At 43.6% G+C, this 25,888-nt stretch overlaps 1 protein-coding gene across 1 annotated transcript in view; it reads left to right on the top strand.

Annotated features, from left to right (window-relative positions):
* Positions 1-14,666: 14,666 nt before the first annotated feature.
* LOC124555874 (ras GTPase-activating protein raskol) overlaps positions 14,667-25,888 on the top strand; it is a 373,561-nt gene continuing 362,339 nt past the window's right edge. Inside the window, exon 1 of the mRNA XM_047129936.1 lies at positions 14,667-14,733. Within this exon, the coding sequence (XP_046985892.1) occupies positions 14,667-14,733 (67 nt within the window). The remainder of the gene's footprint in view (positions 14,734-25,888) is intronic.

The raw sequence follows: 25,888 nt of genomic DNA, 5'->3' as shown, positions 1-25,888 counted from the left end.
CGAAATAGGTGTGCCCTGTCACTGTAGAATCCGTGAAAATATGGACCAATCCCACCATCTTTATGTAGTCTCAACCACACATTAACATTTGGTGTGCCCTTTTCGTACTCAGTCACTTCTCCTGGAGTCTCACGTCCCTATATTCGACAGTTATGTCGGTTAACTTTGCCACAGATGTCGAAGGTGGATTCATCACTGAACAGCACTGCATTGAGATAGTCGTTGTTTTCGTCTATACGATGCAACGTTTCAACAACAAACTCACATCGTCTGTGGTGTTCCTCAGGCTTAATGTGATGCAAAATTTGGAGTCTGTAAGCACGCAACCGGAGACGTTTGTGCATAATGTCGTGCACCGTCGAACGGGGAACGCCTAGTTCCCGACTAGCTTGTCTAATGGATTTACGTGGGCTTCTATGGAATGCTTCTCTCACACATTCCACGATCACCTCAGTCACGTGTGTTTTAGAGTGTTTTGCAGCGTTTGAAATCAAACTTCTCGTTTCTCGAAGAGTTTTGTCCCTCTGATTAATTGATTCACGTGTGAGAGGATCCACGTTCTATTGTCTTCTTGCACACGGATGAACACGTGTTACAGATTTTAACTCTGCTAACCGTGGCATAAACTCCACCTGTCCTTGTGGCGTCCACATGTTGACTGTCAAGAGTATGTATGTCTGCTGCACAGCAATCACTTGTGCGCATGCGTCATACGACTCAGCCCTCTTAATGAAATATTGAGGAGCACATCTTGGAGAGTGTCTCGATCCACTGCACAATTAGCTAACAACATAAAATTTTGAGTTCTTTCATTATAAGCGTTTGTGTATACCTCTAGCGCGGACACTCTGTATATCGTCATCGAGCCATTCGTTTCTTGGGGTGTATTTAATTTATTTCACACGTATCTCTTGTGTTGGAGTAAGCCATTGTGTTCCACTTGTTCCGCCTCCCACTGCTGCTTTTCCGTAGGAGACCCTCTGGTAGCAGTTGCTGGGCATCTTCATATTTTCAAGGCATATTGGTTGACCTAGTAGGTTTCGGGCTTGCAGTTGCAGAAATGTAATAGATCTCTGATAGTAGTTTTCGGAAACCATAGGCAGACACATCAGTGACAATGGAAGTTGGAATAAGACCTGGAGAGAGTCTGATGGCTAAGGCGACTGCTAGCGAAAGGCAGGAAATCGGTGTTCCAGTCGTGTTCTGGCACAGAGCTTCAATTATCACTAAAGGCACATTATTACGCATCAACAGCGCGGTATTAAACTAAATGCAGGAGTAGTTAATTGTATGAGCGCTGTCGTGAATGGAGTGTCACTTCATGTTGAAAGTCTGCAACTGTGTAATAGAGATTGGAAATAAAATAATAAATGCACTAATAGCGACTTGGTGCAGAAATACATTTCTCGCAAGAACTGAAATTACATACAAAATTAATACTACTGTAGTCACGTCATATGGGCTTCAACTTTCGTTACTAGTATGCATTGCTATGCTCTAATAAACTATTAGCCATATGCTGTATCATCTACAATAGCCTATGGAAAACTCTCAAGTATTTATCAACCCGAAGGTGGGTTAGAACAAGACAGTCTTGTGTTAGGTTCTGCCTTTCTCCAAATTGGTAACTGGATCTTCTTGTTTGTTATATATGTAGATACAGTTTAACATCGTATCCGAACCACGGTGCAACATCACTTTGTTCCAAAGAAGCAAAGCTTTTCGAAAGAGGAAAGTCAAGTACGAGGAAACTCTTGAAACGGACGGGCAGTCAACTTTATACTCGTAGCTTGTCTTTTCTCTTTAGCCATCAAGTCTTACATATTATTAACGAAGTACTTAAAAATTTAAGACATTGTCCGACAACCACAAGAAACTATTTTATTGGATGATTTATCCAGTTCGTTATAAAATTATGCGTCGCCTCAAACAGACCATCTAATAATGGAATTGGTTGCTGGAATGAATTGTTGTTTACGACTGGGATGGCAGCTACGGCGCTGTGTGGAGCTCCGCTCCCACACCGCACTCTGCGGACGGGACGTGAAACTTTAATCTTCACTCCCTCCCTTCTCATGGCAGTTAACTCGTAGTACGCGCCATATTTTAACTACCATAATCTCGGTCTCCGACGGCAGCTTCCATCTGATGACAGCTCTTAGAACAGTCGTTTAAAAAGCATTACGCGTGTCGTCGTGGTGATTTTCGCATAACGCTGTTCGTGCTAAGCCGTCTCTTCCAGGAACTTACATGTTCATTCCGCAGCGTCTGTAAGGAAAGCCGATTTTTAAATTGTGCATGCCGTTTTGTAGCAGAAAAAGCGAGAGTTTTTTTCGTGTCTAACAACAGTCGGTAACCTTGTCCCGTGGTAACACGAATAGAAATATGGCTCCATCCTCTTTGTCACTTTAGCTTACTTTGTATCCCAAAGGCACCGTGACACACACACACACACACACACACACACACACACACACACACACTCAATTAGCTTTTGGGACCTTCAAAATACGACACCTGCTGCAATAGTGACGGTTAAGAATTATTAGGGCTTCTGGGTGAGGCAGCTAAGGCAAGCCACCCGAGATATATGTAAATACATCGAGCAAGCAACGTGGCGGTCTGACTAATAACGCTAGCATTTTGAACGTTTGATAACTAAGTGGTACGTGTCTGCGAAGAGAACTGCAAACCACTGTCCTGCGGTCAAGAGAGGTGGTCACGCAAACGCCTGCTGTACTGCACCACAGGCCTTCAGTGCTATAAAATATATTCCATTGAAATTAATATGCTATGTTATATTGTTTCATTTAACCGATACGCGTTTCAAGTACATCCAAGTTTTAAACTTAATGCTGTTGAAGTACGTTTCTGATTAAATGTACCCGGATATAACAAATAAAAATTTGGAAACCTGTCTTCTGGTATTGTATTCGGTATTTTGATGAGGGAGTCGTGAAGCTATTAACTCTCGTTCCAAAAATGGACGCCAAACATCTAACAAGGGCAGTATTTGGGCTCGGACAAGCATATGATTACTAAAATCTTGTGATACCTGCTGAAGCAGATCGTCATAGCAGTTTTTCTGTAAAGAACTGACAGCATTGAAACATAATCACTGTTGAACGCCCCATTATTATATGTCTCTTACAAATGTGTATTAGATCATGCAATAAACACTGAAATGGGAAAGAAAATGGAAGTGACAGATATCAGAGGGTCAAAGACGACAAATTTACACACTGTAATGCCTCTACTGGTAACTAAGTGTGATATAACAGCCACCATCTACCTAATATGCGTGACGAAATTTAATCTATAGATATTCGTTGATATTTGATTCTGAATGACAGAGTGTAACATAGGATATAAAATACGCCTGGTGGTATTGTTGACAGAGGATTACAACGTACTTTAATAACTTACATAGATTCTACTGGGATAATATTGAAATCCACTTACTTCCTCGAGAGGATTCCAGGAATAATTGTTCTTCTTTATATCCTGAACAGATTTCACAGAAAGGAGCTATCGGTGAGTTTTCAGATAAGTTTGAGTTTAAAATCAACAGAACAAAGGCCTGAAAATTTTCCTTTGCCATCTCTCCGCAGATACTTGAGTCTACCAAAATGTGTGGCGGACATCTCCGTCCTATTTCTCTTGAAACACAAGTGATTCAAAATTCCGCATCTGTTCTTGAAACCATACAAGCAGTTGCTTTTCCTATTACCTGTCCTTCAATACATAGTAGTCAAATGAAAATCTAACATTCGCCACAATGGGACCACGGAAAGGTTTCATTCAAAAGTAATCACCACACGCGTTAAGACACATATCCCACAGGGAGAGGAGATGATCAATTCCCGTTTCGTAGAATACGATCGGCTGCTGACGGATCCACAACCGCACAGAATATACCAATGACCATTCGTAATTCATGATTCAGTTTGCTTCATCATATTACTCATCTCTTTCTTACGTATTTGTGCTTGGACCGTGAGTACGCGGCGTTATGTTACTCAAAAATCCTTCTAAACCAGCGTAAAGTGCAGTGATATTCTGAAATCATTTAACCCAATGTCATTAGCTACATCTATCACGGGAAAAATGGAAGTACCGCTAGTGAAGGCTAGACCCGGTTTCCTTTGCCTCATCGATTGTTTAACGTAATGTTAACAAATCGTACACGGCCTGACAAAAGAAGTTGACCATTGATCGTAAAACATGGTCGGTTGTCACTGTAACTTCGCACAGGTGCACACCACCGGCAGCTATGTAAATGAGTAGAGCTGCAATTCTCTGTTCCAGGTAGAGTCGTTAGTGTTTAGTGGTGTTACCAGGCCTGGTACGGTATACGATAGGTGAGAACAGCGTCAGATGTTGAGTGAGCTTTGTGAAGCACACAGAGATACCGTATACTCGGGTGAGACAGCTTTGGCACCACCTGATAGAACTTAAAGTGGCTGCGGGGCTCCATTTGGGCGGATGGTCGAATCGTGCAGTATACAGATTTGTGGGACACAGTTACATTACCAGTGTAATCAGCCAACTACTTTGAACTGTAAATTCCTCAGTTTCTGACAACGCTCGTGTTAAATTAAGCGAAATCAATCAATAAAGGATACTGAATGCAACCTGTAGCTATCCTACGAACTTAATTTCAACAGTCGCTGTTTTCCCTGCAGACAACGATCGCTCTCGCTAAACCCCGAGGGAGGTTGGCCGTATTGTGCACCGAGCACATCTTAAAGCTCTTCACGTATGTGCTTGCCATCCGAGAGCGAGTAAATAATTCCCTGCAATATTCTGTGTCATCCCGCACCACTGGGCGGAGATTGGCGGCAGCCTCACTAGGGAACTGCCATCCCGTGCGTCATTTGCTACTAACACCACAGCACAAACCGTTCTGTTTGGAGTTGTAGCGTGACTGGTATGCACGAAGTGCTGACGAATGGCGTCGCACTGTGATCAGCGACGAATCGCGGTTGTGCACTATCCCTACGAGCATGGCGACGACCTGGGGAGAGGTCTCATGAATCCAATGTTTTGGAGAGGCACAGCGATGTTACGTCGTGGTGTGGGGGGCCATCGGGTATGAGACCAGGTCACGGCTGCTAGGGATTGAGGGAGCTCTGAAGGCACAACCGTACGTCAGGAACTCCCTGTACCACCTCACATGCTGTAGTGCTCGTCAACACATGTCACGTGTCTCTGTTATGTTGAGGTACTCCTGTGGACAACGAGATCCTCAGATCTGTGCCCGAAAGCACACGTGTCGGATGCCGACTCCGTCCCAGTGGCAGTATCCAGGATATCGGGAACCGGTTGTGGGCCAGCTTGCGTCAATAGACACATGACAGTTTCGTGACACCTTTCCCAACCGAATCAATTCTTGCACACAGGCCAGAGTGGAACCGTGGTCGTACTGATAAGGGGGCTTATACCACGTATAATTCTTTGTACACTGAACTCGATTTTGTAATCACTGAAATAATATCGCATACCCTCTCGACCCGTGAAGTTTAACTTTGTTCCCTCCCACTCCGTTTTGGGTGACGTTGATGATGTTTTGGTTTTGGGGCGCTCAACTGCGCGGTCATCAGCGCTCCGTACAAAGTCCGAATTTTTACACAGTCCGATTATTTTCACAGTGCAATCTAGCCATCATCAGGAATGATGATGATGATGATGATGATGATGACAACACAAACACCCAGTCCCCTCCTTTTCGACTGCTTCACTTTTTTTTGTCAGGCCGTGTATTTTGTTTCTCGCTTCTTTATCCTCCACAGAGTCCAGCACGATTTCGATATTACAGTTTCTTCTTTTTCCGTATATCATTTTTAGAGAGCATCGTGTCTGTAAAATTTTCGAATTTAATATTCATCATAAATGGCTTCTCGCGTCTAGTGGCCAAACACCGTTATGGTTAATTCCGTCATCTTTCTTCGGACATTTGTAACGAGATGCCACTGTCATCGCTATCATCATAATAACAGTCGAGATGCGTCACTATTCTTTTAAAAGGTTACCATATTTTTTGCTTCATTAAAGTCACTAAGCACAAGCGACCTACTAATCTTCTTCACCTGTACCATCTTCATAGCGGCGAGCTATGAAGCACATTAGTTACCTGTTTTATGTTTCGCCCACAGATTCTTATTATTTCGCTAGACACACAACCTCCACTCGCCCCTAAACAGTCGAAACTACTGCCTCGCATAGGGAAGCGAGTATTGTGGCCGCTACTGGGCAAGATCTCTAATACACGCAAGCAGAATTTCGTAAACTGTCCATTTATATCTACATAAGCCGTGAAACTCGTCACATAACTTCGGTAGACGTTTATTTGGTCGACTCCAATTACCTTCTTTGTAAAACATCTTGAACAAAGAAAGTTATGTGCATAATACGTAAAGCGCCTCCCACTCCGTGTATACTGTATAAACTACAGACATCGTTTTATTTTGGCGCTCTGCGTATTTGTGACGCTGTTTTGCGTAACAGACAGTACGTTCGGTGTTTGCTGCGATTGTATATGCTGCCTTCAGAGACGCTTGTGTACCGAACTTGTCAGTTTTCTCCGCTGTGGCAAAGACATTGCGATTAAACAAGGAATTTGCTTCGATGCAAATTCATTACACTACGAAAAGCGCTGGCAAAGTACTTTATTTTCGATCCATTTGATACCGTACTCAGTAATCAGCGTATCAATGTAGTATTTGTTGGCTCCCTTTAGCAAAATAGTGCATTTTTGTCTTTACGAAAATAAGTTTGGTGAAAGTTTTGCCATCATCACGGTGCTTCTATTTCCGAAATGTAGAATTTGCATCTAAATCTACATCTATACTTGCGATGTATCGTACCGCCGTCACTTTCCCCTTTCCTATTACTGTCACGAATGATGCACGGGAAAAATGATTGTTGGTAAACCTCAGTGTACTCTCAAATCTCTTCAGTATTACATTCGAGGTATTTTTGTAAGATACGTTGGAGAATGCAATGTATTTTAATTGAAAAATGTATTTTTACCTCCGTTAGTGTTATGGCCAGATGGAACTACAGTTGTCCGGCCATAACTGTGGATGCCTTGACTCCTCGGTGAGGTGACACATAGGAAGTAGAACACACGAGATATTAGTTCACTTTAATACATAAATGAAAAAAAAAGATTTACTTGACACAGTTTTTGCCACAGCAGTTCTCGATAATGTACAACTGTCAGTGGCTATTAAAGCATCACTTTATGCACTAAGTAATAAACTATTCTCTTGAAGAGTGATGTCGGACATTGACAACAGTACAAGTTGATCTGAAACTTTAACAACTCGGTAGTCCTACTCTACAATGCTGACTCCGGACGAGGTGACGAACTGGGGCAGAGTGCTTCCGTACCTGGCTGTATATTGACCACCGATGTGAGCGTGCTGCTGTGCTGAGAGGCGATGCCTGTTGTTTAGGAGCATCTCCCACACGTCGCTGCGAATTGCAGTGAAACGTTGGTGACGTCTGTGGTATCGATTTGTGTTGCCTACTTTGATGTGGCACCGTCATCTCTGGACGATACCACAGTTAGGTTCTAAACTCACACTCGTGTTCATGTCGTAGATTACACGTTTTATATACAAATATAGGACCTGTATCATTTGGGAATCCAAAAGCTGTGACAGTTGATGAAAGAAAGGTATGTGATTTGTTGTTCAGTACGTTACTATGTAGCAGGGCTGAACAGACTTGCTAGTACCACAGCCTCTAAACCCTTCACTCTAAGTAAGGGCCCCAAAAAGAAAGAAAGGCTCGCATCATTTGTTCCACAAAATTCATTTTATATAACAAATATAATTGCAACAATTTATCTTTACAGAAACATTATTTATACAGTTTAATTTGAAACATGATACACCACTGATTTCACAATAGCTTTGTGTTTGGCTCAATGTTTCTAATAGTGGAGTGCAAAATGGGCTCCAAACTGTCATCGTCAAGCTATTCCTATTTTTTGATTTTTTGTTCGTCGTTTTGGAAAGAGTTTGTCCACTAAAATAAGTTGACCCAAAGACGCTGTTGTAAAAAGAGAGAGAAAAGAATGCAAAAGCAGCCGGCGTGGGGCGGGACACAAACATATTAGTGGTGGGACGTCGTCTCTGCATCGCTGCTATGCAGGCTGTTTCAAAACTCGATGGCAGAACTTCAGGAATGGATTCGTCGTATAACAAACAGGAAAAAAAAGCTGTGTCGACATGGGTCTGCAAATGCATAATTACAGATTTATTCGACCTTCAGTCCCTGTAAACTGCACTGTGCGTCTGTAACGCCAGCTGGTGTACTCTGGTAACGTATCGGAGGAACTGTTCGAAATGATCTCCTCCTCCCTGAATACAGGCCTTTGTTCGTCGCCTCACTGAATTCCGCACACGGTCAGGAATGCCTGTTGTTGTTCGCACTGTCTGAAGGGCTGCCACAGTGCGCGCATGGAGAGTAGGTTCATCCGCAACAGCAATCGAATACAAGAGACTTTACGTGTCCCCACAGGTGAAAGTCCAGGTTTTTAAATGAGGCGAAAGGAATGGTCAAGCAACTGATCCACCTCTACCTATCTAGCGCTCAGGAAAACGTGCATTCAGGTGCCTCCGAGCAGGCAGACTGAAATGTGCTGGAGCACCATCCTGCATGAAAATGCAAACGGCGTGTCTTGTAAGTAGTCGGGCAATGCAGTACGCAAGAAATCTGTGTAGTTCTGTACAGTAAGTTCGTTGGTAGGGAGTAGGGTCCCAAAAAGCAATCGCCAGTAACGACTGGCAAGGCAATAATGGAGAACCTCTGTTGGTGAGACGATTGTATTGTTGCATGGAGATTTGCCTCCTCCCGCATGCCCCGATTACGCAAATTCTAGATTCCGTCCCTTATGAATGTCAGTTCATCTGTAAATAAAACGACAGTTGCAGAGATGGGCGTCATAACACATTGCAGCAGGAGCCACTGGCAAAACGTTACGCTCGGAGGATAATCCGCAGGAGACGAGGCCTGTAGACGCTGCAGATATTATGAATACAGCACGTTTTCACGTGAACGACTCCATATCGTCACGTGCGGCGCATTCCTCTGCAAGGCTAATCGCCTTTTTCTGGTTCTAGGAGTTCCATCCTTCCTCATCCTCTGGTGTTGTACTTCGTGGCTGTCCCCGCTCCCTGGTGGACGTGTGAAGCTCCAGTATTCACAGAGACGGCGATGAATTCCTTTAAATGTCTTTCGGTCTGGTAATCTGCGCAATGGGTAACGTTTCTCGTACAAGCGCCGTGCCTCCAGTGTATTGTCATCCACCAAACCGTACATGTAGTACACGGTCGCAAGCTTTTGGTTGGTGTACGTTTCCAGTTTGTAAATCACAAGCACAGGCAATTACAAACGACCGCATGCACACCTTTGTTAATGGCTACTGATGTAACAATTGTAACCGGCATCGACTGTTTTCCTCTGTCAAAGAGCACTTGCCACCTTGCACTGGAGAACAGTAACATTCTCGAATAACTCGGTAACTATGTTTTTCCGGACCCGTGTTGACATAGCCTATTTTTCCTTTTTTTTTTATATGAGGAATCCAGTGCCGAAGTTTTGCCATCGATTTTCGAAACACCCTGTTTAGTGACCATTCATATTTATTTTCCCTATTTTTAGAAATTAGAATCTACTGGCGGTAACAAATATTCAGCCAAGAACAAATAATAGTAGTTTGATCACTTCTGATCTACATCTCGTACACTTTTTTCATCCATATGCGACACGAGCTAGAAGTGTACACTGAACGTGCTACTTCTGCAGTGCACGAGATGAAGCCGTGTATGTGCTGCAACACGTAAGGGAGCCGTAACGGTTCGGCCTGAGAAACGAGCAGGTCCTCCCGCAGAAGACCATTTCCCAGACGGCGTGGGCCGAGGGCCTGCGTTTATGCATTGCGCAAGTGGATGGCGTGGCGCCGCTCTCCGTATAAGAGCGCTGCACGGGCTGCACCCTTCCCGTTTCCCGTTTCCTGCTCTTCTGTGGACTCGCTGCTGCAACTGCTCGCAACATCCCTATCAACTTAGCGATAATGGTGACAACTTAGAGCAAACGCTCAGGCATGCGAGTTACGAATTTGCACTTCGGTAACTGTGGAGCAACAGAAAACATCCCTTTCAAAGATACGGCTTGATTTCTTCGTACTTATGCAGAAAATTAAGGCTCTTGGTCACGACCAAGTTAAGCTTCCGGACTTGGGAGTAATCTAAAGGTACTGCAGATATTTTCCGAGTAATGTGGACATCCCTCATATTTCTTAAACATTGAATAAAGCTAGTTGGTGTCTGCAATTAAACACGTCGCAAAAATATGTTAATTACATGGGAAGATTTTGTGTCGAATTTAAGTTTCAGTCCATTATGCTATGTCTGCTTGGCAGTAGAGGTGTAATTGCTCTTCGATGAATTATTTGCGTCTCACATTTACAATATTTGGCGGATATTTCCGTAGATATTTTAGGTTTAATCTTCAGCAAGAATTAAATCGATCGCTATTTAAAACTTTCCAAGAACGATTAAATATAGTCAAAAAAAGTGCATCGTCCCGTAATGTCGTCGTCGATAAAAGGTGAGATTGTTAACCATACAGCAGTAAGAGTAGTTTGCACGGGCGGTTATAACTGTTAACCAAAATTCATAAATTATTTTTAATACATTTTTCATCAAGTGTTTCTTCACAGCTCGAAATAGTTACTAGGCATTATGTCGTTTTACGTGACTAATGGCCTTTAAAACTGTATTCAGTCATACGTTGTTTGGATTGTCATTGCTGATCGCTTTCGTTGGGTTTAAGACCATAAAATTTATGTACTTCCACTTTATTGTGTGAGCGTTTTAGCAGTCGTCAATGAAGTAAAGACGTTTTCCAATGAGATTTTTATGGCTAATAATCTAACAGCAATCTAATGTACCACTAGCTGTAGAATTCTCTTCTCAGTTGCTCGTACATCGCTATGAATCGTAAAATGGAAAATTTTGTTTCTACTGCTTACCATGAGAACGGAAACTGAAGTGGAAAATCGGAAAACGTTTCAAAAAATGGTGCAAATGGCTCTGAGCACTATGGGACTCAACTGCTGTGGTCATCAGTCCCCTAGAACTTAGAACTACTTAAACCTAACTAACCTAAGGACATCACACACATCCATGCCCGAGGCAGGATTCGAACCTGCGACCGTAGCAGTCGCACGGTTGCGGACTGCGCGCCTAGAACCGCGAGACCACCGCGGCCGGCGGAAAAGGTTTCCAGTGGATGGGATCGTGCATTAATTCTTCTCCATGCGGTGGCCACTCACTGCACCAGTAACCAGAGAAAAATGAAATCTGAAAGGCCGAAGAAGTTGTGGCACACATACATAAGTCTCACGCTAGTATTCAAAAAGCCGTTGTACATTTCGAAAAAAAAATTCTTGACGAGTGATAATATGTACATGGGCGAAGTTATTGCTGTATGTTTAACTCGGGTAACTCCTTTATATACTGAGATGTACAGAAATAATAATTTTTGTAATGGAGGAGACTACTTGAGGAAGCCAAAAAACGACTTCGGGCTGTAGGGTCAGGAGAGTAACTAATGAATGGCGTACTGGTCCTTTTTCTTATGGATTTCCCTAACTCTTGACATCTGTGATACATGGTACAACGTTCAGCAACATCACGAAGTTATATTAAACGTGAGGTGGAAGTTGCTGGAAACAGTTCAGTTTAAGCCCCCCTTGTGCAACGTTTCACGTAGCAATGAATGTGTAACTACGCCACGCTCGGAGGCTAGGGTCTTACGTGTAACTCATTTTCCAATCATATGTTTGCGACATGTTTAACTGTATGCGTCAACGAATATTATACATGTATAATTCTCACTTTAAGATTTATCGAGATATCAGTGCCGAAGTACATAATTCCATTTACATGTAGATGTTTTCTTCAGTGTCTTTGTAGATAAAGTTTCAAGTGTTAACTGTGCTTCAAAATACTCGCCCCTTTATGCAGTGTCATTTATTGGTAACATTATTTCGATATCTTCAACCGTATGGTTAGTGCAGTCTGCATTCCGTGAGGAAACCGGTCTACTTTTTAGAAAGAAGTAACTATCTGAGCGTTAGGTAGTCTTTTCGGATGGCATTTGTTTGGAGTGTCACCTTGTACGGATGAAAATGTGGTCGATAAAAGATCCGACAGAAATTGAATCGGAATTTTCAAGTATAAAAGTTAAAGAAGAAAGTCAAAGATTACACGAATAGAGCGTATGATAACGAGGAGGTGCTGGAACGAACTGAGGAGGAAGGGAATGTGTTGCACAACTTGACTGCAAGAAGGCAGCGGTTGATAAGGCACCCACTGAGGCGCACCGGGGGGTAAGCGTGGGACATAAAAATTGTCGATGGAGTCCAAGGCGTCACTGTATCAAGCAGGATCGAGTGGGTGTGGGTGATAGTACGCAGAGATGAAGAGGTTTGTACAGGATATATCTTCGTGGAGAGCTGCATCAAACCAGTCTTCGGACTGAAGATCGTATTCTCACCATCAACAACAACTGTTTCTGCAGTATGTGTAGGTTATTCGGGTCCATGTGCTGATAAGTGGTCGAGATCCAGAGCCTCAATTTTTTTTTTTTTTTCGAAAAATACATTTTAGAGTAACATACAGCATTACGGGGGTCATTTTATGGTGGTCCATAATGCAATTACTGAAGCTGCGAATATCAGTAAAACGCATGCATGAGCCTGTTCTTATTGTATGATGAAAAGTAGATTCCCTGGTCGAGCAAAATTGAAAATGTCAGTACACAATGACATTTCGATGCGTTTCATCCTCATCAATTGCCAGGGAATAAAAAGAAAGCTGAGTCTGAGGCTGACCGATATGTCAAATAACTTTACGTAATCACTGAGTGATCACGTTATTCATAAATACCAGCAGGCACTTTTGTCCTACGATTTCATCTAAACACGAATGGAAAACATCAGAGTCATTTTGCCGGTTTACTTCAGAGGACAGTTCGTTCGGCTTTGTTTGCAAAAAGGAAAGAGTTTTACGAAAATAATGAGAAATTAAACAAGAAAAATGAAGAAAGAGGGTATGGATTTGAGGAAGTGCTCACGAAATAGACAACCTCCCCCTCCACCCAGTAGCATCCTGGCCCATTACTAGTTCCTTGCCTAGCAAATCCTTTGCAATAGTAGGAGATTGTTGGAGAACAGAGCGGTGCTACGCAGTTTGAAAGAAAAATTCTGAGAGACTGCGATATGTTAATGAAGGATAGCTTTTGTTTTAGGCTATTTTGAATATTCTTATTCTTTGGAGTATTATTTCAAGTAATGATCACAACAAAGTTAGGTGAGAAATATTTTCATATATATAAATTTTGTTCTAGCCAAGCATTGGCTATACCTACTGCTGGGATTGAGTAATGTGACACAGTAACTCTAAGGAAAAAATACTGTTAAACGGGTATGAAGCTAAATTGTATAGATGTAATGGAACGTAGTTCCGACAGATTTCACGTTTCCAATTCCGTTTCACCGAGCGAGGTGGCGCAGTGGTTAGACACTGGACTCGCATTCGGGAGGACGACGGTTCAATCCCGCGTCCGGCCATCCTGATTCAGGTTTTCCGTGATTTCCCTAAATCGCTCCAGGCAAATACCGGGATGGTTCCTGTCAAAGGGCACGGCCGACTTCCTTCCCTGTCCCTCCCTAATCCGACGAGACCGATGACTTCGCTGTCTGGTCTCCTTCCCCAAACAACCCCAACCCAATTCCGTTTCGATGCTTGGCTTCGGAATTCTGTCTGCTAGATCTATGGTACCGTGAGTCATGCTCGTATTGTAGAATTACAGCGCTATGCGACACACTAAAGAGCGCCACATTTTGACTGCTTTGGCACTTCATATTGAGAAACACAACACGCACAAAATTAAAACACGAAGGTTGACAACAAAATTTAATCGAATTTTAGATTGCAAGTAATACTGAAATCGCATCCCGCTACAGGAAAAAAAACTCCAGACTGCAAAAGACGAAAACTCTAAGTAAATGAATTTTGAAACGGTTTATCCAATTAGGAAACAGTACAACGTCGAACAAAAGCTCGATGTCGCAGACAATTTATGCCGTGTTTATTGGTTGGTTGATTTGGGGGAAGTCATCGGTTCTATGGGATTAGGAAAGGAAGTCAGCCGTGTCCTTTCAAAGGAACCATCCCGGCATTTGCCTGAGGCGATTTAGGAAAATCACGGAAAACCTAAATCAGGATGGCCGGACGCGGGTTCGTACCGTCGTCCTCCCGAATGCGAGTCCAGTGTGCTAACCACTGCGACACCTCTCTCGGTATACCGTGTCTGGTTGTGAATTGCTAAAATATACAGTCATAAGGAAAAAAAACAGCACGGTCCATTACACCGTATGATCGTACAGAAACATAAACTGTGTAAAGCTTTTTTTGCGACCACTGTTTCTCAAACGGAAGCAAATCTCACGGCTTATATTCGGCGTTTATTATAAAGTGATCACTCAGTATGTTGTTTTTAATGATAAAAGAAACGAGTTGGGCTTAGAACGAGTGAGTGTGACGGTTAACTTTGAGGCATTTCCTTTGCAAACAGGCGATGAGATGGGCGGCAGACGCGTTTGGCAGTCGCTGGTGCGCCGCCGGAAGACCGCCAGCACCTCCTCGCACTGTGAGTCTCTCCCCTTATCTCGTAACGTATCTAACTTTCTCTCTCAACCAACTTCCTAATCGTGAATTGATCTGTTAATGTGACATCTTATTCGATTGTGGGAATGTGATGCTCCTTTAACTATTCACACTTACACTCATGAGTAACTGCACCTTTAAGTTTAAATATTGGGATTTTCAGGGGTAGTACTAAATATTTCCGTCGCTTATACGCAGAGCAACTTCGTAAGGATAAATGAAAAGCACAATATTGTCTATTTTCTGCAGTATTATTTATTTTGTTAACCAGCTCTCGGCTTACAGGACCATCATCAGATTCTGTGCTTTTCATTTATTATTATTTGAGGAAGCGTTGATACTGACAGCTATGAATTAAATTCGACCGCTATTCTTAAAGTAAGGAACGATGGGTCGCGAAATGGAAACCACAGTGAAAATCTGAAGAAGTTTTGCACTGGTGTGTTGGGCAGTGTCTCTAGTATGCCCGTCGATCGCGTTACGTCGTTCTTTTTAGTTCTGAGCCCACAGGGCGCACATAAAGATACCTAGAACAGTAGTGTCTCCCGCCAAGTACGAGGGCCTGCAGCCAACATTACATAACTGTCGTGCGTTTTCTTCTTCAACACAATTCTCAACCGCATTCTGCAGGGCCAATGAAGATACTCCTGCATCGTTTTCAATTGGAAATGTTTGATTACCCACAATACAGCCCGTAATTGTCTCCCTATGAGTTTCATCTATGCTCACATGAACCGCTGCCGATGAAGACAACATTTTGGCACAAACAACGAGCTTTAGGCCAGCGTAGAGAATTGGCGGAAAGCACTGGCGGTTGCCTTCTATAATGAGGGAATTGGAAAGTTGGTACAACGCTACAACAAACGTCTAAGTCGGATTGGCGACTATGGAGATAAGAAGCTGGAAGTTGTAGCTAACTGTTACAAATAAACAGTTTTGATTTTCACTGTGGTTTCCATTTCGCGACCTATCGTTCCTCACTTTCCGAATAGCCCTCGTAGTTTGTACAGATGTAGAGATAAGGTTGTGTGAAAACTAATAAATTTCATGAATGTCCGAAAGAACTTCCACCATTCATATAATAGATTCACCTTGATGGGCAATGAATCCACACCCTTCAGTGTGGATGCACATTTGCGTCCGAGCTCCAACGGGACTCTTAAATTAACGAGCGTGTAGGACATGGATAGGTGGAGCTAAGCTGGAGTCTGAGTCGGCTGGGAAGCGTGCCGAGGTAGTCTGCGCACTTTGCAATAAACACAGTTCTGTGTGGTGCAGTGGTTAACGCAGCTGCTTAATAAACAGAAGATCGGGTTCGGGTGCTGGTCCAGCACGCTCTTTCGCTCGTCGCCACTGATTCTGCATAAAGTCCCTATGTAGCCGGTATAAGTAAACCCCTCTCCTCCCTTTCCTTTCTCCCCCCACGCCTTCAATTTACCTAATAAAAATGGCAGAGAAAATAAAATAATTCTTTGAAACATTTGGTTAATACAAAGATTGGCTAATAACATACATACGTTTAAATACGTCACCGCCGACTTCAACACACTTTTCACCTTCCTGCTAACATTGCGCGTGGTTCTTCTGACATGTTAGTGTACTTTTATGAGGGTATCTCTTTTCATAACGCGTCTTTTGTGCTGATTTTACTCTACAGACTTTTCTGTCCACACCTCTCACAAACAATAATCCAGTGAGTCTTTTTCTGGTGACCTTGGTGGCCAAGGAACACTACCTGTGCAACTGACTTATCGTTGAAAGAGTGGTTCACCGAAATATGTTACATATTAGAGAAATTGTGGGAAGTTGCACTACTGATGGTGAAACTGTTCACGTAAAATTCTATGTGAAACACCGACGCTTTTATAGATCCAAGCTCAGATCGTAGGGTTACATTCTGTATCCTTAAGACTGGCCATTCCTTTTAGTTCGGTTGCGTATGCACAGGAAACATCTGTACTGGTAGCTGAACCGGACTCCTGAAGTTTGATGAAAGCACGCGTAAACGTTTTCGATGTTGGTGGTCTGCGGGTGGGAAACAGTGTATGTTGTTCGTTGTAGCACCAAGAGTCATTCCATTACGTAATACGAAAAAAAGGTTTTGTGTTCGGCATGTCTAAATGATGTACAGTTTTACTTTAATTATTTGTATTACCAGCGATCTTTAATTTGCAACAGCAGTCTCGATTGAGTAGGACACAGAATTGGGAAATTTAGGTACTTGTTTCGCGAAAAATGTGCTCTTGGGAGGTGTATACATAAACTTTCAATCGCTATATCTTCACATTAACTGAAAATTGGCCACATGTTTGCATGAACATCGGAATTGCCTTTCATCCACCTCCTATAATACTGAAAATGCCTCCTTAAGCAGCTCATATAGTCTCAACACCTATCCATTACCTCGCGCTGTGGGAAATGCTTCGTCAGCTAAAGCTTCCCAAAGGCAAACTTAATGGACGTCGTTCTAGTCGAATCTTTAACTTAAGTGGTAGTCAGCCATTTACACGGCCTTAGCAACGCCGGTAGGTACTTTCTTCTTCCGCTTAGATGAGTGCTGAAGCGGTCTCCAGGGACCATTCGTCCCTCTTATTAAGAAATGTAAGCATTTCAAACCGTGTAGGGGAGTTGCCAAGAGTTTGGGAACACTGGGGAAGAATCTGTACATCCATCTTTTCACAGAAGGTAGAGGGGTCTCAGGTGCTCAGTATATACACTGTGATCAAAAGTATCCGGACACCCTCAAAAACATACGTTTTTCATATTAGGTGCGTTGTGCTGCCTCCTACTGCCAGGTACTCCATATCAGCGGCCTCAGCAGTCATTACACATCGTGAGGGGGCGGAATGGGACGCTCCGCGGAACTCAAGGACTTCGAACGTGGTCAGGTGACTGGGTGTCACTTGCCTCATACGTCTGTTCGCGAGATTTCCACACTCCTAAACACTCTTCTGTTTCCGATGTGATAGTGAAGTGGAAACTCTAAGTAACACGTACAAAAGCGTACAGGCCGACGTCGTCTGTTGACTGAAAGTCCGCCGACAGTTGAAGGGGGGTCGTAATGTGTAATAGGCAGACATCTATCCAGACCATCACACAGGAATTCCAAACTGCATCAAGATCTACTATGATAGTTAGGCGGGAGGTGAGAAAACTTGGATTTCATGGTCGAGGGGCTGCTCATAAGCCACAAATCACGCCGGTAAATGCCAAACGACGCCTCGCTTTGTGTAAGGAGCGTAAACATTGGACGATTGAACAGTGGAAAAACGTTGTGTGGAGTGGCGAATCACGGTACACAATGTGGCGATCCGATGGCAGGGTGTGAGTATGGCGAATGCCCAGTGAACGTCATCTGCCACCGTGTGTAGTGCCAACAGTAAAATTTGGAGGCGGTGGTGTTATTGTGCGGTCGTGTTTTTTTATGGAGGGGGCTTGCACCCCTTGTTGTTTTGCATGGCACTATCAAAGCTAAGGCTTACATTGATCTTTTAAGCACCTTCATGCTTCCCACTGTTGAAGACCAATTCGGGGATGGCGACTGCATCTTTCAACACGATCGAGCACGTATTCATAATGAACGGCCTGTGGCGGAGTGGTTACACGACAATAACATCCCTGTAATGGACTGGCCTGCACAGAGTCCTGAACTGAATCCTATAGAACACCTTTGGGATGTTTTGGAACGCCGACTTTGTGCGAGGCCTCACCGACCGACATCGATGCCTCTCCTCAGTGTAGCACTCTGTGAAGAATGGGCTGCCATTCCCCAAGAAACCTTCCAGCACCTGACTGAACGTATGCCTGCGAGAGTGGAAGCTGTCATCAAGGCTAAGGGTGGAATAACACCATATTGAATTCCAGCATTAGCGATGGAGTGCGCCACCAACTTGTAACTCATTTTCAGCCAAGTGTCCGGATACTTTTGATCACACAGTGTAATGTCAAATCAAAAACCTTTCAGTTGTCTAAACTTCCATATTGTTATTTTATTGGTCTATCTGTTTCGGCGATATAGTACGCCACCTTCAGGCCCCATGACCGACGTATAGGAAGATTCCCACTTTTGGTCCAGTCGAAATAGTGGCCAGTATTCAAAGACTGTTATCCGTAGATTTCTACGTGGGACAGCGATCTCTTCAAACATCACCTGCTGGCCGGTGAGCGTTGGACAGTAATCATTTAGCCAGAGACAGACAACTGTAGTTCACGTCGACTGTAGCGTAGTCACCACTAAGTTTTGATGTGTTTAACAAGCTTCGTACATCAAGTTTGAAGTCCGAGACGGTCGCCACGTTCTCAGTTCAACGTTAGCTAAACTTTTTTTTCAGGTTTGAAAGGGATGGTGGACATAGTGTGAGAATGTGTTACGAAATGATGGTTCACCGATATAAAAGAACGTAATGAAGTATGCGTACCGTAAATTCGAATAACCGGGCCAGAAAACAAAAATTACGGTACAGACTAAAGCTGCAAAAACTAGGTACTGGCTCAGTTTCCCGGAAACAATGACATACGTTAATAATATTTTAAATTTTGTGGAGAATGTTATGTAAGCTCCAAAAAGGTAATCGAAGGAGTGAGCTGCGCGTAATTTCACTGCTTGATAGTCGTGAAGATCTGAACACTGAGCTACTTCAGTGAGGAAAGTTTAGTTTACGGACAAAACACTCTGTACATTTGTATTGTTGTTAGCTCAACTATCAAGGGTATTGACAAAGAAGTGTCTGACTGTTCCACACAGCATATCGTGTTAAGCAGAAATTTGTGTAATTATTACAAATTATTGAGCGATTTCTTGATAGCATATTTACACAATCTTATCACCATACAAGAAAGGGAAGTTTGCATTCTTCTTACAGACATTAAAAGAGAGTAAGATTGGTGTTGTAGTATCCCGTCGACGACGAGGTTCTTAGAAATGGCACGCGAGCTCGGAAGAATACAGAAGGAAATCGGCTGTGTCCTTTTCAAAGGAATCATTTCGGCATTTGCCACGGAAAACCTAAATCTGGATTGCCGAACGGTGATTTTAACCTCCGTCCTTCCGAATCCATTGTCTTAACAGTGCGCCACATCGCTCGGTACCGGCCATAGATTATTCGATACTTGCGGTATATGTAATACGACAGACTTACGGGAGTCCTCACACTCCAGCTGACGCTCTCTGTGGCTGTGGGAACACGCCTTCTCATTTCTGGCTGGACGCTGTGGACTGCGTACTTTGTCCTCGACGAAACCACGAAGGGAGAATCCGCACACAGACATACGATAGCAGGCTGACTGTGTGCCGAAGGCGGGTGCTGACGACGCGCGAACAAGTCGTCAGCCTTGCTGAAGCTGTTTAAGGTACAGCCGGACTATAGAGTGTCAGTGTGAGGGGAAAATGAATGCCTGTCTTTTCCCCTCCAACTGGAGTTTTAAAGTTACCGGATGTACGGGGGGCGTTCTCTAAGTAATGCAACACATTTTTTTGAAAACTGAGGAATTTGTTGTGGGACATTGTAGAATATTCCCGCTTCAGCCCATGTCGTTTCATGAAGTTCCGAGAGGTGGCTGCACTGTACGTAGCCTTCAAAATTGCGTCTGTAACGGAGATGCGTTCCGATCAGAGAGCTATCATTTGGCGGAAGCCAGAGCATCGCAGACATTCGTAGGCGCTTGCAGAATACGGAGACCTGGCAGTGAACAAGAGGCCGGTGAGTCGATGGGCGAGGCGTCTGGCTTCATCACGACAAGGTCGCGCAAACCTGTCCCATCTTCCGCCACACAGCTGTGACTCCTGCAACGTTGGAACGTTCGGTCACTCATTGGAGGTGATCGACGAACCACAATCAAAAACTTCGTTGCTCAACTGGACGTCTCTATTGATAGCGCTGACCCACTCGTCCACCATTTGAGGTTCTCAAAGGTGTGTGCCCCTCTGGGTTCCTCGCCATCTAACAGAAGACAGTAAAGAGCAATGAAGGACCATCTGTGCGGAACTGCTTGCGCGAACACCGTCACAGGCGACGAAACACTTCGCACCGGAAGCGGAGTGGCGCCGCACCCTCAGCAGGTAAAGTCATGGCAACGGTCTTCTAGGGCCCTGGTGTAACGAGAAACACTCAAGTGTGTTCTGCTACCCTCAGGAAATCTAAAAAACCACTTTAACGTGTTCGTCGCCACAAAAATGCGAACAGCTTCTCCGTGACAACGCAAGGCCTCACACGAGTCTGCGCACCCGAGAGGAGCTCACAAAACTTCATTGGGCTGTTCTTCCTCGTGCAGCCGACACAGTATGTCACACCTTCCGACTTCCAACTGTTCGACCTAATGAATGGCGCGCTTCAGGGGAAGCAGTAGGTGCACGATGGGGAGGTTATTGATGCAGCAAGACGTTGGCTCCGACGTCGACACCTAGAGTGGTACCGTGCGGGCATACAGGCCGTACCAGTGAGGTAGCGTAAGGCCGTCGCATTGAAACGAGATTACGTTCAAAAATGTAGCCAAAATAGTGCGAAATAATATGATTTATGTGAATCCTGAATAAAACCAACCTACTTTCAGAATTACTTATTGAAATCCCCTCGTAATACGGCCATGTACGCTCTCCGGGGCTAATTACCGCACGAGGTAGCGCAGTGATTAAGGCTGTGGACTCTAATTCACGAACAGGATGTAATTCCCCGCGCAGACAGATTGATTTAGGTCTTCTGTGGATTCCCCTAATTCGCTTAAGATGAACGGTATGTATTCCATCATTGTCCAACACCAGCTTGTCCTCCGTCTGTAACGACCTCATCGTCGAATGTACGTGCAACTTCCTTCCCTCTCGACAAAAATGAATAGGCGAAACACACATAGTTAAAATGGTAATTACCGGGCTTACTTTCAGACTGTTATTGCGATCACTATGACAATAAAGGTTTTCTCGGAACCACATACTTCAACTTTAAGCCTGTTGAAATTACTACGGAAACGAAGTGTCCCATCATCACTTATAAAAACTCATTCTGGCACACGCTCATTTTATTCGGTAATGATCGTAACATTTTCACGCTTCGGCTGCTTCTAGGCTAAATTTGTGAACGAAATGCCTTTGTACAGTACGACTTAACTGCTGCCGAAAATGTCCCTCAGTATGGATGATGCAACCGTTGGCTGGCTCTTGACACTGACTTCTGCAGGTTGTGTCGGATATGTTTTATATGTCGACTGAAGTTTCACTTGTCGTTTGGCCCCCTGCGTGTCCTTTCCCTCGGTGACATTTGTTTGTTTGTGGTAAATTCCTGTGGGATCAAACTGCTGAGGTCATCGATCCCTAGGCTTATACACTACTTAATGTAACTTAAACTATCTTACGCTAAGGACAACACACACATCCAGGCCGAGGGAGGACCCGAATCTCCGACGGGGGGAGCCGCGCGAACCGTGGCAGGGCGCCCCACGGTGACAAATACATTTTCCGTCACTACATTGTTCGTGCCATCTTCGTACCGAAATTGCAACAGGAGCACAAGGCTCAAATTGGGGCCCATACCAAAACAAGAGTGACTTCGCGTGTATTCAAGAGCACTCCCATCGTAGAGTGTGCCTGCTGATGAGTAGAGCCTCGGGTCGTCTTGTGCTTCGGAGGAAACATATCCTGTTAATCATTTACCTGGAACAAATGAAAAATGGATTACTAATATTCCATATTATCGTCCTATTTTGACAAGTAACACAGTGGAGTAAAGAAAAAGTATCCTGCGAGCTCCAAAACACACTGCTGCACTTACAGACACGCGTTAAGTTTGATCGGGCTCTCCAGTCGGGTGCTAACGCCATATTTTATTCAGTAAAAGCAGCAACAATGCGCGCTATCCACTGTAGATGGGCCCTAGAAATAAATACAAACGTCAAAACTTCAAATTTCCCTGTTGGAATCCTATTAAGATCTTGTGTTTCTGTAATTTGTAATTAACCCAATAATTTGTAACCATCCTGTCGTGTAAACAAAGATGGACGTGCAGTGAAACCTGCGTGTGTCAAGCGGAGGCCTTCAGTTCCCGCTATGGTAACTGCGAGCAGCCGTATTCAGGTCATGACGCAATAGTGAGCATTCTAAGCAGTTGCGAAAAGAGAGGATGGGAAGGCATTTTTCCAGCGATTCGTCGTTAATGCAAGAGTCTGAATCGGTTAAGGACAAATTACGACGATGAGCCTATATTTTCATTCGTTTTGTGGTTATTTCTGTCAAGGTTGCTGATATTTGTTGTTTCAGGGTGAATACTTACTTTTTTGAAGCGTCATGTGAGCAATAAGTATTTTTTACCAGACATCGCACTGCACCAACTGAATCAAATTACAGCCAAGTGAAACACAGAAAAACTTCTCCAGTTGAGATGTTTTTGCTTCTTAATTTTTCCCACTGATCGGTAGTATCCCTGTGTTTATTTGGCAAGCATACTTATACCTGCAACAAAAAACCTCTTGTGTCCTTGGGGAGTGTTGTAATTTGCAGAATCTTAATATATCTTAGAGTACTTAGCTTGTACAAGAAAAGTCGTACACCAACCGGATATGGCTGAATAAAGTATTTCTACTTCTGCTATTAAGTAATTAAGTTCACGTGGGCGTTCCGACCGACTGACAGTGCAAAAAATAAGTTGAAAAAGTCGATAATTGTAAGTCATAATTAGCCGTGTATACACGTATCTCTGAAAGGATAGAGAGCCTACTAAGATTACAGCCGAAGACAGATTAAGTTTAATTCAGTCGTTGCGTGTACAGTGGAGTTACTCTTGTGTCTGCTTTTGCTACATGTTTTCTTTATTGCTGCAAGCGTATTGCCGACAGAGAACATTTAATTGTCAGTGTAAAGGCACTGCATAATGCGAAGCAGTTGCGTCACCTAAAGTGACGCATAATATATGGGGAGCTTTACGTACTTCACTTGTGTCACGATTATAACATACGCGCTGTGCGTGGGCACAACTTACTGGCAGTCTCGTGGCGCAGGGGCAGGGAAGGGAAGGGAGGCGTGCAACACGCTTTGCTGCTCGCTCACTCACTGAAGCTCCAATCTTCAGAATGAAGCACTAGGTGCTGTGAAATTCCGTTCATCTGTTGTAGACGGTATTACTTTGTATTCGAAAAAAGTTCGTCCTCCGTCACAATTCAAAATGTATTTCAGGCGCAGGGGTTTCATCTTCGGGTGCCTAGCGTCAGGTTTTCGTTATTTTTTGTATGCACCAGTGTTCACTTTTCCTGCTGGACGCACACGAGAGAAACACAAGACTGTGAAGTTTTGACTAAGATAACTATTTTCACAAAATCCACTTACAGGTCTAATAGCAGTTGAACAGAACTGAGGCACAGATAACTTATATTACACAACAAAGTTCTCACGTTGCTGTGGTTAGTTATACGTGATAATACTTCTAATAACTACGCACATTATAAAAATATGACCATGTCAAAGAGTAAATGTGCAGCAAGATATTACACTCTTTTTCTAAACTGACCCGTTACAGGCGCTAAGCCAGTTTTCTGCAACCAAAGATGGCATACTGAAGTTAAGATGAGAAAATATGTCGTACATTTTGAATAAAATCGCAATTTGTTGCTGCAGACATAAAGTGTGAAACTATGTTCTATACACGTTTATCCTTCACTAACAGACTTGGGAAGAAAGTCTGTCGACAGGCTGTAACATAATCAAGAAATGTAGCGCTTGATTTTGAAGGATAAATCCTAATACCTCAAAAACTTAGAAGAAAATTTTCTCTGTCGTGTTCATAAATGAAAAAATATAATCTCTTTCGAAAATAAAGAAATGTTGTCATTGACAGTACTTAGGGACAGAATCACTGCACGGTTTTATAGTGTAGACATCGTCACGTACCCAGTTCAGTATGAAATCGAAAGCAGTTAATTTGCACTTTTATTTCACAAAAAGATCACGTTCATATAAAACAATCACCGTTATATAACAGAGAATGCTTCAAGCATGGCAGAACTCATCTAAAAAGAACTCAGTTTTCAATCATTTTCTTTTAAAAGTTTCGAATAGAAACAATTCATCGACTGATTGGTTCAAATGGCTCTGAGCACTATGGGACTCAACTGCTGAGGTCATTAGTCCCCTAGAACTTAGAACTAGTTAAACCTAACTAACCTAAGGACATCACAAATATCCATGCCCGAGGCAGGATTCGAACCTGCGACCGTAGCGGTCTTGCGGTTCCAGACTGCAGCGCCTTTAACCGCACGGCCACTTCGGCCGGCCGACTGATTGCGTAGCGAAGTATGACAGAAGCGACACCCATTCACCTGACCACGCTCGAAGTCCGTCAGTTCCGCGGAGCACCCCATTCTGCTCTCTCACGATGTCTAATGACTACTGAGGTCGCTGTTATGGAATACCTGGCAGTAGGTGGCAGCACAATGCACCTAATATGAATACCGTATATTTTTGCGGGTGTCCGGATACTTTTGATCACATAGGGTACCTGTTACCCTCAGGACACCATCTTTCAAAAGTAGGCACTATGATTTGCTAGCACCGAACCGTGCATCCCGACAAAAAATGGATAAGTTAATTCGAAATCGGTAACGGTTATAAACTAAAATGTGAATAGCTTCTGTTTCATGGGAAATGTACTCTTTCACGTGGATACATTTAGGGAAGTTGAAACCTTGCGGACCCAGTTATATCGTCTTGATACTTGATATGAAAACTAACATAGAAAGTTAAAATACTATACCATTATTGGCTATTGTACGTATTTTCCCTGTCGGCACTGTCTGGTACACTGATGGAAGTGTGCACATGGAAACAGAAGGCTCTGTATTACAAAAAAATGGTTCAAATGGCTCTGAGCACTATGGGACTCAACTGCCGAGGTCATTAGTCCCCTAGAACTTAGAACTAATTAAACCTAACTAACCTAAGGACATCACAAACATCCATGTCCGAGGCAGGATTCGAACCTGCGACCGTAGCGGTCTTGCGGTTCCAGACTGCAGCGCCTTTAACCGCACGGCCACTTCGGCCGGCCCTCTGTATTACAGAAACAGCCGTCGTAGAGCATCTAAGGGCTGCTATAAAAGATAACCGTGTGAGGTGGCGCAACGAAAAGGCACGCAGTAGCAGAATGCACTTCCCTCAGCCG

Source organism: Schistocerca americana, chromosome X (genome assembly GCF_021461395.2).
Source record: "Schistocerca americana isolate TAMUIC-IGC-003095 chromosome X, iqSchAmer2.1, whole genome shotgun sequence".
Taxonomy (NCBI): domain Eukaryota; kingdom Metazoa; phylum Arthropoda; class Insecta; order Orthoptera; family Acrididae; genus Schistocerca; species Schistocerca americana.
This window is presented reverse-complemented; position numbering and strand designations above follow the sequence as displayed.